We start from the raw sequence: 13,497 nt of genomic DNA on the forward strand, positions 1-13,497 counted from the left end.
ACACTATAACACCATACAAGCACACAATAACACTCACCATACAAGCACACTATAACACTCACCATACAAGCACACTATAACACTCACTATACAAGCACACTACAACACCATACAAGCACACTATAACACTCACCATACAAGCACACTATAACACTCACCATACAAGCACACTATAACACTCACCATACAAGCACACTATAACACTCACCATACAAGCACACTATAACACTCACCATACAAGCACACTATAACACTCACCATACAAGCACACTATAACACTCACCATACAAGCACACTATAACACTCACCATACAAGCACACTACAACACCATGCAAGCACCCTATAACACTCACCATACAAGCACACTACAACACCATGCAAGCACACTATAACACTCACCATACAAGCACACTATAACACCATACAAGCACACTATAACACTCACCATACAAGCACACTATAACACTCATCATACAAGCACACTATAACACTCGCCATACAAGCACACTATAACACTCACCATACAAGCACACTATAACACTCACCATACAAGCACACTATAACACCATACAAGCACACTATAACACTCACCATACAAGCACACTATAACACCATACAAGCACACTATAACACCATACAAGCACACTATAACACCATACACGCACACTATAACACCATACAAGCACACTATAACACTCACCATACAAGCACACTATAACACTCGCCATACAAGCACACTATAACACCATACAAGCACACTATAACACCATACAAGCACACTATAACACCATACAAGCACACTATAACACTCACCATACAAGCACACTATAACACCATACAAGCACACTATAACACCATACAAGCACACTATAACACCATACAAGCACACTATAACACTCACCATACAAGCACACTATAACACCATACAAGCACACTACAACACCATACAAGCACACTATAACACTCACCATACAAGCACACTATAACACCATACACGCACACTATAACACCATACAAGCACACTATAACACCATACAAGCACACAATAACACTCACCATACAAGCACACTATAACACTCACCATACAAGCACACTATAACACTCACTATACAAGCACACTACAACACCATACAAGCACACTATAACACTCACCATACAAGCACACTATAACACTCACCATACAAGCACACTATAACACTCACCATACAAGCACACTATAACACTCACCATACAAGCACACTATAACACTCACCATACAAGCACACTATAACACTCACCATACAAGCACACTATAACACTCACCATACAAGCACACTATAACACTCACCATACAAGCACACTATAACACTCACCATACAAGCACACTACAACACCATGCAAGCACACTATAACACTCACCATACAAGCACACTATAACACCATACAAGCACACTATACACTCACCATACAAGCACCTATACACTCATCATACAAGCACCACTATAACACGTCATCATTACAAGCACACTATAACACTCACCATACAAGCACACTATAACACCATACAACACACTATAACACTCACCATACAAGCACACATATAAACGTCGCACAATACAAGCACACTATAAACACTCACCATACGACAAGCACACTATAACACTCACCATACAAGCACACTATAACGACCATACAAGCACACTATAAACACTCACCATACAAGTCACAGCTATAACACCATACAAGCCACTATAACACCATACAACACACTATAACACCATACAAGCACACTATAACACCATACACGCACACTATAACACCATACAAGCACACTGTAACACTCACCATACAACGCACACTATAACACATCGCCATACAAGCACACTATAACACCATACAAGCACACTATAACACTCACCATACAAGCACACTATAACCATACAAGCACACTATAACACCATACAAGCACACTATAACACCATACAAGCACACTATAACACCATACAGCACACTATAACACTCACCATACAAGCACACTATAACCTCGTCATACACGCACACTATAACACATACAGCACACTATAACACTCACCATACAAGCACACTATACACTCACCATACAAGCACACTATAACACTCACCATACAAGCACACTATAACACTCCATACAAGCACACTATAACACTCGCCATACAAGCACACTATACACACTCACCATACAAGCACACTATAACACTCACCATACAAGCACACTATAACACTCACCATACAAGTACACTATAACACCATACAAGCACACTATAACACTCACCATACTAGCACACTATAACACTCACCATACAACACACTATAACACTCACCCATACACGCACTTATAATACCATACAAGCACACTATAACACCATACAAGCACACTATAACACTCACCATACAAGCACACTATAACACTCGCCATACAAGCACACTATAACACCATACAAGCACACTATAACACTCACCATACAAGCACACTATAACACTCACCATACAAGCACACTATAACACCATACAAGCACACTATAACACCATACAAGCACACTATAACACCATACAAGCACACTATAACACTCACCATACAAGCACACTATAACACTCGCCATACAAGCACACTATAACACCATACAAGCACACTATAACACTCACCATACAAGCACACTATAACACTCACCATACAAGCACACTATAACACTCACCATACAAGCACACTATAACACTCACCATACAAGCACACTATAACACTCACCATACAAGCACACTATAACACTCACCATACAAGCACACTATAACACTCACCATACAAGCACACTATAACACTCACCATACAAGCACACTATAACACTCACCATACAAGAACACTATAACACCATACAAGCACACTATAACACTCACCATACTAGCACAACATAACACTCACCATACAAGCACACTATAACACTCACCATACAAGCACACTATAATACCATACAAGCACACTATAACACCATACAAGCACACTATAACACTCACCATACAAACACACTATAACACTCACCATACAAGCATACTATAACACCATACAAGCACACTATAACACTCACCATACAAGCACACTATAACACTCACCATACAAGCACACTATAACACTCACCATACAAGCACACTATAATACCATACAAGCACACTATAACACCATACAAGCACACTATAACACTCATCATATAAGCACACTATAACACTCACCATACAAGCACACTATAATACCATACAAGCACACTATAACACCATACAAGCACACTATAACACTCACCATACAAGCACACTATAACACCATACAAGCACACTATAACACTCACCATACAAGCACACTATAACACCATACAAGCACACTATAACACTCACCATACAAGCACACTATAACACTCACCATACAAGCACACTATAACACTCACTATACAAGCACACTATAACACTCACCATACAAGCACACTATAACACCATACAAGCACACTATAACACTCACTATACAAGCACACTTTAACACCATACAAGCACACTATAACACTCACCATACAAGCACACTATAACACTCACCATACAATCACACTATAACACCATACAAGCACACTATAACACTCACCATACAAGCACACTATAACACTCACAATACAAGCACACTATAACACTCACCATACAAGCACACTATAACACTCACCATACAAGCACACTATAACACTCACCATACAAGCACACTATAACACTCATCATGATCACGTTCTCTTGGACATTAAATACGCTTTGCGATATAATCTGGTAGAGAATGGGGACATTGAAACAGTTGTTAAACTCGATTTCAAGAGAGGACGCTATGGGGAACAGAAATTTTTTTCATGGGTATAATTGGTAAGGAAGGTAAGGAAGTAAATGAGGTGTATGCCATATTTTGCAAAATATACGATGAACGCACACAAATATTGATACCAAAATAGAGATGCAGACCTACTAAACAGGATTGGTTCAACAGAAATTGCGAGAAGGCCAGAGATCAAAAGACACAGGCATGGAATCATTATAGAAAGAGGCCAAACCCCCAAACATACCAACGATACAAAGATGCGAGAAAGAACTACACGTCAGTAAGGAGAGAGGCTGAGAGGAACTATGAGAACGGAATAGCAGACCAGGCCTTTTCTATAAATTCATTAAAAACAAGCTGCAGGTAAAGGATAATATTCAGAGATTGAAAATAGGGGACAGATACACGGAAAATGAAAAGGAAATATGTGGAACATTAAACGAAAAGTTCCAAAGTATGTTTGTACAAAATGAGATCTTTAGGGAACCAGATACAATAAGAATTCCAGAGAACAACATAGAGCACATAGAGGTGTCAAGAGACGAAATGAAACAAATGCTCTTGGAGCTAAGTAAGAACAAAGCAGTTGGCCCAGATGGAGTTTCACCATGGGTTCTGAGAGAATGTGCAGTTGAGTTCAGCATACCACTTCGGCTGATTTTTCAGTCATCCCTGTGTACAGGAGTCGTAACAGATGTGTGGAAACAGGCTAACATAGTTCCAATCTACAAAAGTGGCAGCAGGAAAGACCCCCTCAGTTATAAACCTGTATCATTCGCAAGTGTAATAGTCAAAATATTGGAAAAAATAATTAAATATAAATGGGTAGAACACCTGGAGAGAAATAATATAATATCAGACAGACAGTATGGGTTTCGATCTGGAAGATCCTGTGTATTGAATTTACTCAGTTTCTATGATAGAGCCACAGAGATTTTACAGGAAAGAGATGGTTGGGTTGACTGCATGTAATTATTGAAACAAGTGTAATTATCTCAGATGCTTCGTTTTTTATTTTTCTTCTCCTCGTCTCTTTCTTAATCTTTATTTTTCCAGTAACAACTCAACCTTAATCACTCACCATATTTCACAGTTGACACCTTGAAAGACTCCAGGAAAAGGCCTAAGAGGTGTTTATAATTACTAACATTTGTATGTTGACCAAACTACACACTAGAAGGTGAAGGGACGACGACATTTCGGTCCGTCCTGGACCATTCTCAAGTCGATTGAGTGCCATTCTTAATTGACTTCAGAATGGTCCAGAACGGACCGAAACGTCGTCGTCCCTTCACCTTCTAGTGCGTGGTCTGGTCAACATACTTCAGCCACGTTATTGTGATTCATCGCCTGCATACTAACATTTGTTAAATCATTTAGCTTAGGCCTACTTCGACCAGCCTGTGTATGGGATCAGAACCCTAAGCCACCCACTTGCCAAGCTGGGTAAGGCTAGCAGCAGGCGTCTGACCTCTCACCCTGCACAGAGAAACGTACATTTTCTCTTATTGGTATAGATGCAAGACTTTGTCCAGTACCAATTATGGTACAGTCAGACTTTCTGAGAGAGCTTACGTATGGCCACCAAGACTTTATCCTGGAGGTTATGCATGGGATAGACCAACCACAATTTTCCTGGGAGGTCAACGTTAGGTCACAGTTATACTTGTAGTCAACGTGAGGTCACAGTTATACTTGTAGTCAACGTGAGGTCATAGTTATACTTGAAGTCAACGTGAGGTCATAGTTATACTTGTGGTCAACGTGAGGTCATAGTTATACTTGTAGTCAACGTGAGGTCATAGTTATGCTTGTGGTCAACGTGAGGTCATAGTTATGCTGTGGTCAACGTGAGGTCATAGTTATACTTGTAGTCAACGTGAGGTCATAGTTATGCTTGTGGTCAACGTGAGGTCATAGTTATGCTTGTGGTCAACGTGAGGTCATAGTTATACTTGTAGTCAACGTGAGGTCATAGTTATACTTGTAGTCAACGTGAGGTCATAGTTATACTTGTAGTCAACGTGAGGTCATAGTTATACTTGTAGTCAACGTGAGGTCATAGTTATACTTGTAGTCAACGTGAGGTCATAGTTATGCTTGTGGTCAACGTGAGGTCATAGTTATGCTGTGGTCAACGTGAGGTCATAGTTATACTTGTAGTCAACGTGAGGTCATAGTTATGCTTGTGGTCAACGTGAGGTCATAGTTATGCTTGTGGTCAACGTGAGGTCATAGTTATGCTGTGGTCAACGTGAGGTCATAGTTATACTTGTAGTCAACGTGAGGTCATAGTTATGCTTGTGGTCAACGTTATGTCATAGTTATGCTGTGGTCAACGTGAGGTCATAGTTATACTTGTAGTCAACGTGAGGTCATAGTTATACTTGTGGTCAACGTGAGGTCATAGTTATGCTTGTGGTCAACGTTATGTCATAGTTATGCTGTGGTCAACGTGAGGTCATAGTTATACTTGTAGTCAACGTGAGGTCATAGTTATACTTGTGGTCAACGTGAGGTCATAGTTATACTTGTGGTCAACGTGAGGTCATAGTTATGCTGTGGTCAACGTGAGGTCATAGTTATACTTGTAGTCAACGTGAGGTCATAGTTATGCTTGTGGTCAACGTGAGGTCATAGTTATGCTTGTGGTCAACGTGAGGTCATAGTTATACTTGTAGTCAACGTGAGGTCATAGTTATGTTGTGGTCAACGTGAGGTCATAGTTATACTTGTAGTCAACGTGAGGTCATAGTTATGTTGTGGTCAACGTGAGGTCATAGTTATGTTGTGATCAACGTGAGGTCATAGTTATGTTGTGGTCAACGTGAGGTCATAGTTATGTTGTGGTCAACGTGAGGTCATAGTTATGTTGTGGTCAACGTGAGGTCATAGTTATGTTGTGGTCAACGTGAGGTCATAGTTATACTTGTAGTCAACGTGAGGTCATAGTTATGTTGTGATCAACGTGAGGTCATAGTTATGTTGTGGTCAACGTGAGGTCATAGTTATACTTGTAGTCAACGTGAGGTTATTATAATCATATACAAATTGTGTCAAAAAAATTAAGAGCAAATTTTAGTATAAATTTACTAGATATATTTAATAAAATTTAATAGATATATGTCTCTTTGTCTGTCTCAGGGAGGCCTTGGTGCGTGGAGTGTTCGGTGCTGGCTCCCTGGGCCTCCACGAGTGCTAAGATCTCCTTCCCACTGGCTCTTGGTTGTGGTACTGACGGCGTCTGCAACCCAGACCTGACCATCACAGCTGCCTGGACCTCTGGCCTGTGAGTGGACTCTTCTTATGAGTGAACTAAACAGAGACTTGAACTGTGGAACCCACTGACTGTGTCTCGTTAACTGGCACTCACAGTTGTCTGGAACGGGGAAGTTTATTAGTCATGGTAGTTAACAATGCAGCGGCTTTATGAGTGGAAGTGCCCGAGATTAGCGTTCACTGGATATCTAGTCTTTGAGACAGTTCAGTTATAATGCATATAAGGCTGTTATGAATGAGTGAACGTTCAATTATGAATTGAACGTTTAGTGTTAATGACTGCTAATGTTCTGGTATTAATTATTAATTTGAACTACCTAGTACTTACATTGCAAATGACACTGTTGTTTTGTTTTGTCTGGTTTAATCTTTGACCTTTTAAACAAGGAACCTTGAAGGCTGTCCCCGTATTCAGTACTCAACCAGCCCATCCTCCTGTTTTGGTAGTACTAATAGTCACGATGCGGACCATAGTATATACCGACGTACAACGAAATTAAAAGTAGAACTCGGAACTATTGAGTTGGACAAACAGGATTTTTTTTTACTTGTGTTGCTTTGACAAACTAAACTAACTAAACCTAACCTTTCTAATCCTAAATACACGACATCTGAGGCCTAATATAGTACATATGTGTGCTATACTAGGCCTAGGAATGTTTGAGTTTATTATTTAGCTTCATTTATTAGTGAAGTAATCTACCTCTTGGCTGGAGGTAGATTAGTGAACATCCGCATGTGTTCTTGGAGATGTGTCAACAGTTGCTTCCAGATATTAACACCCACATCTATCTCTCCCACCCTCACTCACCCCTCCCTCCCTCACTCCTCTCTCCCACCCTCACTCACCCCTCCCTCCTACCCTTCCTCACTCCTCTCTAACACCCTCATTCACTCCTCCCTCCCATAGAGCGTCAGGCAGGTACACAGTGGGCAGCCTGAACCCCCTGACCATAACTGTGAAGGTGAAGGCGAGAGGTGAGCCAGCGTACCTGGGGTGGGTGCAGATGAGCCTTCCCCCCGGCCTGGGCATCAGAACTCTCCCATACTCCTGTAAGATCATCAACTCCACCACCGCCTACTGTACCTTGCAGAATCCCTTCTATCAGCGCGAGGTGAGTCGGTACTTGTTGCGCCACTGGCAGCTGTGTGGCTTCCATGTTTGGATGTGTTTGCCTATGAAACCCTGATGGGGTTTGCGAGGACAGAGCTCTAGCTCCAGTCTTCTATTTATCATGACTGTCATAAAACTTTTCCAGACTGTCTAATGCTCTAGTCATATCTATTATATTCTCATGTGTGGAGTTTTCCTCCCAAACGTCATTGTTTTGCATTTTTTTATAATTCCTTCCTCTTCCAGCTCCATTCCCCAGTTTTGTGCTTGTGTGCTTGTTGTGGGAAAATCTGGCTCCAGAATATTAATAATAATAATAATTTTAATAATATCGAAGGACCACTCCCTTTATGGGAGAAATAAATTAAATATATGAATTGTAATAAATTAGAGAACCAGTGCCTATGGATCTCGGAAATAATAGTTCATGGAAATCTTAGAGCAATAATGGACTGTAGAATAATAATTAAATTATAGAGCCAAATCCCTCCATACTCTTTGGGGGTTTGTATAATAGTACAAGGAAACTAATGCATTACTTGAACAATAAATTAGACACTAATGTATATCAAATATAAGCCAATAAGAAATCAAGAATATCAGTAATAATTTATATGGCAAAAATATATAAATGTTAGTAATCTACTAGTTCAAAACATAAACAACAGCTTAGCTGTGTTGTAGAAATAGAAGTAAGCGTCAGGGCAGTCACGTCAAGAATACTTGTCGAAACTGGCTGTCCCATAACACGTTGAGGTAGAGACTTATCACCCTTCTTATCACTATGGCACAAGCTGAAATATGGGTAAAATGTAAGATTTGCCTATACCAATGCTAATTTGCATCTATTTCTGAATTAAAAATGTGGAGACAATCTAGCATGGGACGTACTTGGTGATATTTAGAGTCCATGCGGCCTACCGACGAACATCCTATAAGTTAAAACTTTAGTGATCACCAATATTATAACTATAAGGAACTTAGCGTCTTTTATGCTCGGCGAGCCGAGCGTCTGATTAATGATGAAGCCGCTCCAGCACTCTGACATCCGCTGCTGCCAGGATGGCGCAAATACGGGCTGGTAAATTACGCGAGCTCCAGACACTGCTTGTCGCCAGAAATATTGCTGTCGTCCCTCTCCCCTGCCTTCTCTCTCGGGGTGGCGCATGCGCAACAGTTCCCAGGTGGGACCCGAGCGTAAATTATATTATTTATTTATTGTTATATATAGAAGGAAGTGGGTTTGACGAATATTTGCGTCATAAAAAAATGTATTATGTGGCAATATATTTTCTCGTAGTGCATGTCTCTTAATTTAGACTATGATTAATATCTAGACTATGAACCTAGACTAATTTAGTCTCTACCTCAACGTGTTATATATTATTAAATATATAAACGAGAAAGAGTTAGAGTGGAAATTATTTTGCATAATAATATTATTCACTGGAACAGCTAATCTAGCTTGATAAATGAATTCCAGTAAACAGTAATATACTAAATAAAGTAAACTTATTAATAAACGATTATCCTTAATAAAGGAAAGTTAAATAACTGGACTAATCGATCCACAGATATGTGGAAAATTATTCCCTGTGGCGGGCTTGCTGACACAACATCGCCATGGATAGTTGGAAAACTTTGGCGCGGTTATTACGCACTAGGGAATGAATTAATATTATTACACTACTTGTTAGTAGTATTAGTAAATATAATGGTTAGTACAAGAATTCTTCTTAAAGTACAAAATGTTAGTGATTATGTGTTGTAAATTTCCAACATAACTCCAGGGTGGGTGGGAATCTCGGGTCGCAGTTCATGTCTTAGTACTGACGTACCAGTCTCTCTACCCTGAAGTTATAAAGTTATAAACATTGGGTTAGTAGGTTAATACGTTAGTACGCCCATAACGGAAGTCCCGTATCTGTGGAACAGATGTGACTCTTAGTCTTTATGGGAACAAAAATTTAATGTTGAAAATATACAATTATTAAGTCATCTAAAATAAAGAACTCTCCAAAATCTACAGCAAAATCAATGACTAGTGTCGCTATGACGAGTAATGGTTGAATTACTTAGTCACTGAAGTGTTCTGCAGCCTCAGAAATATTCTTAATAACGGATGTCTATGATCTGCAATTAGGCAGAAGAAAATACTGTATAATCTGTAATCTGCATTATTATACATTAATTACAGAATATAAAGTATTAATCATTATGTCATTCAAGATCAAGGAGACTTCGAAACTACGGTTAGGTCACTATCTTGGGTCACTGTGACTTGTAACTGTTGAGTTACTAGACAATAATTCATCACTGAAGCATCATGATCACCTCAAACTCAAATGAGGAATTGTTTGCACTTAGGCAGAACTAGATGTGGTTTAAATTTGCACTGTGGTGCAGTAGTCACTTTAGACTAATAGTGTAACTAAGTTTGTAACCTAGCTAAATGTTATTTAATATTAGAGAACTGAATATGTTGATTCATTAAAATCAAGGAAGACTCTTGAGTCGACAGTGAGATTAGTAGTTTAGTCACTGTGACTTGTAGCTAATTGAATTACAGCTTACAGGCTTGTCACTAAAGACTCATTAATTCATCCTCAACTTTAAATGAGAAATAATAATATTCATTTAAATCAGTCTCTATTAATAGTCAACTATATTTAATTGTGTGCACAGACTCAGCTGGTACTCTGTTGACACTAACTAATGTCCCTTAATATCTCCCTAAATAGATGGTTTAATTTTCCCTAAACCTACCTAAGCAGAGGGCTATGCTAATTGTGAATTTTTGTGTCACCCTAGCTAATGGTGAGCAGTTGAGCTGCTCGTGTGTGAATTCTGTTAGGCTACGATGCTATAGCCCTCTAGAGACTTAACAAACACTTAGTCTAACTAAAGTATTTATGAGTAGTGGGTCCTATGCAGTTCATGGGTATTACGTTACAATACTATAGTCCTCTTAAGACTTAACGAAGCATGTAACTTGAAGAATTACATGGTGAGCAATAATAGTTGCACGGGTTATCATGGTGAGTAATAATAGTTGCACAAGTTATCCTATAAGTTATTCTATGCCCTATATTATATACTATAAGTTATCCTATATGAGAGCAAAAATGTGCTCGAATCAGTGTGGGGAACAAGAAGGCGTTCAAATATCATGAGTGAGCAATAAGGCCTTCGAATTATCGTGGAGAGCAATAATGGGCTCAATTATCCCGGTGAACAATAATGTGCACGAATTTTCATGGGGAACAATAATGCGCTCGAATAATGCTGGTGAACAATAATATGCTCGTATGATGGGGGTGAACAATAATATGCTCAAGATGATAGTGAGCAACAAGGGGCTCGAATGATCATGGTGAGCAACAATGTGTTTGAATTAGCGTGGGGAGCAATAAGGCGCTCAAATGCCATTGTTGAGCAATAATGCGTTCGAATTATCGCGGGGAGCAATAATGGATTCAATTATCATGATGAACAATAATGCGCTCGAATTATCATGGGGGAACAATAATGCGCTCGAAGTATCATGGGGAACAATAATGCGCTCGAATGTCATGTTAATTCATAGGTGAGCAGTTGAGTCTGCTCGTTTTATTCAGGTTGAATAAGTGCAGGAACCATCTTGAGGGATAGCTTAGCATAGAATCTATTAAAGATTCAGGTCTGAGCAGTAAGTCTGCTCGTATTAAGCATGTTAAGTTACAGTAAATTAAAGTTTAATGTTAATTCATTAAATGATGAGAAACCTAAGGTTGCTGGAAGAATTATTATTGTTACTACAACCAAACTTGCTTGGAAGATAATTTGTAACGAATTATCCCAACGTATAAGTTTCACGGTTTATAGTTCCCAGTTACATGTTCACTTAATAATTTGCAAGTTGTCAATCTTGCTCATGCTAGGATTCCTTAAAAATCGTTTCTATGATTGCTTAAGAGAAGAAGCGAAAAAGGAAAAACAGCTCAAACAAAAACTAAAGCAAATAAATCACTAGAATCCTAGTGCAGAAAACTTTGAATAAATGTGGTTGTCTGGTTAACAATAACCTAAGGTTTTCTTGGCAGACCTTAAGCGCTAGATTATTTTGGACCTTGGTCCTGGTAAATTTGCAGGTATAGAATTTTCTTGATGACTTCATAGTACTGCTAGATGCATTGGGTGCTAGAATCTCTAGCCTAATTTTACTAGTTACATAAGGAGACTGAGTGTGGTCAATTATTACTGTCGAGAATAATTCTGGGTCTGCAGTGGGTTCAGAGGCTTGGTCACTGTGACATGCACCTGTTTAGGCTGCGGACCACTGATTTTCAACTGAGATCCATAAAACATCTCGGTTAATACTAATTGTACTAGACTCAATCTGGATTTATGACTCAGCTGGGTTTATCCTTTATGCTTGTTGCTGGAGAATTAATTTACTGCTGATTAATTTCAACTAACATTGTTGTTAGCAGGCATAGGCTTGTTCAGGTTTGAAACTTTACCTGTCATTAAGTAACTACCTGCAGATCGGAGCAAATTCATGCCCTGTTGTTTAAAATGACCAGTAATAAACTGGTAATAGTAATCTGTTCCTACTAGTATATTTACATTGTTGAGGTTGTCAGACATTAACTGGTTGTCAACCAACTTAGTTCAATTTTCCTGTAGCAAATTGGCTGTGTAGCCTCGACCGTAGATGGGTAAAGTCCCATCTACCCGGAGGGTAGATAACACTCATTAGCCTGGGAAGGCAGCTCATCCAGGGGAAGGAAAACCCTGATTCTAAACCTCCGCTACCTTGTGGCCATACCCCTCTTTTGGGAAAGGCTTCAGGAATCAACCTCAATGAAATATCCAGAGTTGGAGCCCATAAGGCAGTTCGTTGTCGATTCCGACCTCGCTCTGGCAGCTCCTGCAACGGTGCTGGAACCATGTGTATTGGCATTTGCCTTTCCACTGGATAATTTCAACAACGTGGCGAGGGAGGGACCTGCAGCATGGGTAACAGCTTCTCCTTCTTGTCGACCTACCCAGGCTTTGCGCTCTGGAGAGCAACCAGAGCACAACTCCATAGTCTGCAGAGACTGAAGAATGCCTCCTACTACAACTACTACCAGTACCCTAGACAATTAATATTTAGGTCAAATGGGATTTGATCTACAACTATGGCCTGAATAGACCTGACATAATCACCTAATCGTACGAGCGGTTGTACTACTGAGTATTCTTGAGGTCCTCTAGTTATTATGAATC

At 39.6% G+C, this 13,497-nt stretch overlaps 1 protein-coding gene across 2 annotated transcripts in view; it reads left to right on the forward strand.

The window, feature by feature from the left end:
• LOC123755217 (integrin alpha-4) overlaps nt 1-13,497 on the forward strand; it is a 194,279-nt gene that overhangs the window by 98,890 nt on the left and 81,892 nt on the right. For both annotated transcript variants that reach the window (XM_069327620.1, XM_069327619.1), the window contains exons 16-17: nt 6,996-7,140; nt 8,041-8,245. In XM_069327620.1, the coding sequence (XP_069183721.1) occupies nt 6,996-7,140; nt 8,041-8,245 (350 nt within the window). The remainder of the gene's footprint in view (nt 1-6,995; nt 7,141-8,040; nt 8,246-13,497) is intronic.

The sequence above is a fragment of the Procambarus clarkii genome, chromosome 20 (assembly GCF_040958095.1).
Source record: "Procambarus clarkii isolate CNS0578487 chromosome 20, FALCON_Pclarkii_2.0, whole genome shotgun sequence".
Taxonomy (NCBI): Eukaryota; Metazoa; Arthropoda; class Malacostraca; order Decapoda; family Cambaridae; genus Procambarus; species Procambarus clarkii.